Raw genomic sequence first — 4,330 nt, 5'->3', positions numbered from 1 at the left:
AAATACTCAGGATATTGGAGCCATCAAAGTGCATTTAGAACACTTTGGAAATATTGGAAAAAGAGCTTGTATTAAATTATTTATAATACAAATAAAAACCAATGTATTATCTCAATTGATCTTGATATTTTAGACTGACCGGAGGCCGTATTTCTACATACCCACGATAGACAGATAAAGAAATCTAATTGTCCTTCAAATGAAGCATATCTGGCAGCCTTTTCCATTGCCCGCCTCGTATACTTCAGGTCAAACTTAAATATGCGAAGTATAGTGGTATATGATATTGTATTTCCTCCATTGGCAAGTTGTACTTGTCTCTGGAGTTCATCGAGATATATTTCTGGATTAGCTATATACATGGCCTCAACTTGGGCAATTAGTTCTGTGGTACGCAACAAATCATCTCGCCTCTTTCTTTGTTTGGTCACCTTTACAGGACAACCAGTGTTTAGCATGTTTTAACTATTCTACGTGTTGAACTCTCTGAAACTCTAAAACAATAATCGTATACCATCGTAGGTAAGATGGTAGAAATACCAAGCGGAAATAACCAGCCAGGCTTCATTCTCTGAAATCGCCATTATTAAATAACACTAGGACTAGGCGAGACGTGTGCGTAGTGTGATGTCTATATTCTCTATTTACTAACATCACATGTAAATGAAGCGGAACCGGTTGGGGGGCTTGGATCCGTGTGTCGTCGACAAATAAATAAAATCGGAGGAGCTTGGGCCGAAATTTTGCTAGTGTGACAGCCAAAGAATCCATGTAGATAATAAAGAGCTGGGGGCCAACGATTGAGCCTTGTAGTATGCCATTTGTTCTATGAAATAGATGCGAGAGCATGCCGCGGTATGTCACTCGGATAGCGACCCTCTAAAATAGCGCGCGGAGGCAGTTGATCCAGTTTTCGGTTATTCCAGCGTGGCGCTAGAGTACCCACAGGCGCAGGAGAGCAACCTTGTAGTATGCCTTGGTAATGTCCAGACAGACGGTCTTTCCAATTCTCTTCCGACGGTGTCTCAGATTCCATGGCGGCGAGTGCTTGGGTATGGCAGGAGTATCGTGATTTGAAGCCAGCGTGGGTTGAGTGGCTTGTATTCAGATTAAGAAAGCACTTCTCAAATATGAGTCTGACTTTTTGCGTTAGCGTGATAGGGCGGAAGTCGGCGGGGGAGGTGATATCTGCATCGGCATTTTTTGGGTGCGCTGTCAGGAGGGTGCAATTCAGGGCGGTAGGGAAGATACCCGCCTTTAGTAGCTCAGTGGATGCTTCGGCAAGGAGCCTAATCAGTGGGCTATTGGCGTCCAGGCGTCCTAGTGTCCTGTGCTCGGTAGAACGCTCCACTGCGGCCTTCAGAAGGAGGATGTGGATTCCGTCAGGGCCAGGCCCCTTATTAAGATAACGTAGAATAGCCTCCATTACATCGTCGGGGCTTTAGATAGTAATAGATTTTTTAAAAAGTATTTATATCCGCCTACAATAAATACCGGGGAGATTGTTCACTGTCCAGGTTCTTGTTCAGAACCTTGTTCCTTTGCAATTTTTTTGTTGTTGAAATTTAGTACTGAGAGCCAATGGAATCTGCTTTATATTGGATTTCTCTCAAAATATATAATTCTGAAAAAAACGAACCCGCCATAAAACACTATTAAAAAAAAAGAAATACAAAAATATATGGCGTCCCATTGGCTTCTATTTTAAAATTTTGTTATTGGGCCACTGGCCAGGTCGATTTCCGCCAACTTTTCAACCCCGTTCCCTAGGTCTGCGATTTTGGGAACCTCCGCTAAGCAATGATATCCGGTCAAAATACCTGGAGGCTACAATATGGGTACGGAATATGAGTTCCAACTTTAATGTTAACTAAACCGATCTTTTTTTACGTTGCAACGTAAACCGTTACGAGGTTAGCTCATATAACATGTTACAAGTCAACTCTCACAAGTCACACAAGTCAAAATGTTTTACTCGCAAGTCACAACACAAGTTGACAACTCACAAATCTTATCCTGTATTCCTGGCACAGAAAATTCAAATACTGCCACAGCCCAGTGAGCCCACAGGCCACAGGGCACGGAGTAGTATTCAGAGTAGAATTGAGTGATAGTTATGGCTTATTCTGTTTAAATATTAAATAGTAACGTATATAAATAGATGAGTTAGACCGCTATTTAATATTTACAGAACCCGGGGTATTGGTCAAACCGTCGGGCGTCGGCGTCAGAAACTTCAAGCACTTCTTGTGTTGTCAGAGCAGAGTAAAGCTCTATGAGATACAGAATCTGAATTACAGATTCTGATTAAAAGAGAATTCTCGGGGTCCCGAGAAAAAATTCTCTTTCATTTGCTTTTCATCCTTACTCCTTAGTAGACTGTAGAGTGGAGAGAGAGGGTCTCTCGGAAGAAATACATACTCTCCTTAGAGTAGAGACTACTCTAGAGATTTTTGTTCATTATGGATTTTATTATTATTATAATATATTACACGACTGTACATATATGTAATTATATATAATTTTAATTTAACATTGTTAAAAAAAAACATAAACAAATAGCCGCATAAATATGAATGCTGAAAGTGTACTTTTTTATTTAAAAACAAAACAGAACCCATTTTGTTTTGTTTTGTACATTTTTTCAACTTTTGAAGGCTGAATCGCTGAACTTTGAAGCATGTGATTTTGATTGTTTTGTCTGAAGGATTGCATTCTTTTATTTCCAAAGTAGGACTTTTGAAAACTGCGGTCATGCATAGCTTGCTAAAAATGAGTACACAGGCGCTGACGATTTGATCTCTCGCCCAGAGCCTCTCTCTTGCTAGTAGTTATTCAACTATGTAGTAGTTTTCTCTCTATAGAGAGTAAATAGTATTCAATGTAGAGCTAGGTACGTACCATCGCCCAAATATGAATGCGTATAAAAGCTAGTGAAATGAGTCTTCAAAAATCAGAACCTCAAATACATTATCTGAGAGAATTGATAGAATGGCTTTTTCTAAGATTACCATTTTACTTTGTGCGGCATGTGTCGTCTCAGCCACCGGTCTGAGCAGACGCCAAGAAGCTGACTTCACCTACATCTACAATGAATTTGATTACCCAATGGTACGGGATGGCACTTTCCTAGAATGGGACGGTACTGGCGAGATAGAGGGGATTAGGTTCACTGAATACCCATACGAAGATGAAGCGGGAGAGTTCAAGACAGAGGAAGGAAAGTGTCTGGTTGTAGTGGAAAAGAACGAATTTCCCGTTGTCGAATTGGGAGAATGTGCGGATCAGCTATTCACCCCCTTGAGTGAATCCAGAGAGCTTCGTATTGAAAGTTCATTCATTGGTGTTTGTGCAGACGGAGATAACGGTGGATATGTGACTTGTCCCCTTGAGGAATCGGAGGATTTGTGTGTGAATGGCGATGAAGGATATATCGCTGTCCGCCCATGTAACGGCTACATCGCGCGGTTGCACAACCAGAAGTATAGAGACGGATCTGTGGACGAGACAGAAGCTACAGGTGAGACTGGAGATATGACAACGGCCGTACAGAATTCATTTGACTATTTCATGACCTGGTCTGGCAGATTTTTGGAGTGGAAGGGCCTTGGAGAGACTGTAGAATTCATTGAGTACCCTGCGACAGGCGAGGCTGGCGTGTTCAGAACTGCAAATGACACCTGTTTGGTCATTCGTGATACGAACAATTTCCCCTCGCTTGTGTTGGGTGAGTGCGACTTCCAGCAGTTTATGCCCTCAGAAGACAATGCACTGAAGATTATCAATCCCCACATTGGTGTCTGTGGCGATTTCGATTCTGGGTTTGTGAGCTGTCCAGTAGAAGATTCCACTGATCTCTGCGTAGATGATGATGAGGGCTATGTGGCTGTGCGACCCTGTACCGATTACATCATAAAGCTCAGTAATCCTAAGTAGACTGGAAGCGGATTTGACTTTAATCGCATTTGTGATTTGTAGTTGACCGATCTAAATAAAACTTTGATATCAGTGTTGCCGTATAGCAAATTTAAATAGACACATGTATACAGAAAAAGCATCAGACGCATAGGCACTCCGATTAAAAATGCATTGTAAATTTTATTCAGCAGTTTGTCGTACAGAATATCATTCGTACATACAGGTTTGCTTCAGTGTTTGCTTGGTAGGTTTGCATATTCTTGTGTAGATACACTCTTACAACACTTACATAATTGAACACTCATAATCCGAGATTGTGAGATTCAGGATTGTATACACACACACACAAACAAAAACGCAAACATGTATATTTTATATATATATATATACATATATATATAAATATATATAC

At 40.9% G+C, this 4,330-nt stretch overlaps 1 protein-coding gene across 1 annotated transcript; it reads left to right on the top strand.

The window, feature by feature from the left end:
- Positions 1-2,968: 2,968 nt before the first annotated feature.
- On the top strand, positions 2,969-4,077 carry SARC_12077 (hypothetical protein). The gene has a single exon (XM_014293821.1). It carries the CDS (start codon positions 2,992-2,994, stop codon positions 3,934-3,936), a length of 945 nt encoding a protein of 314 aa, XP_014149296.1. The 5' UTR covers positions 2,969-2,991; the 3' UTR covers positions 3,937-4,077.
- Positions 4,078-4,330: the final 253 nt, after the last annotated feature.

Source organism: Sphaeroforma arctica, assembly GCF_001186125.1.
Source record: "Sphaeroforma arctica JP610 unplaced genomic scaffold supercont1.2055, whole genome shotgun sequence".
NCBI classification, from domain to species: Eukaryota; class Ichthyosporea; order Ichthyophonida; genus Sphaeroforma; species Sphaeroforma arctica.
This window is presented reverse-complemented; position numbering and strand designations above follow the sequence as displayed.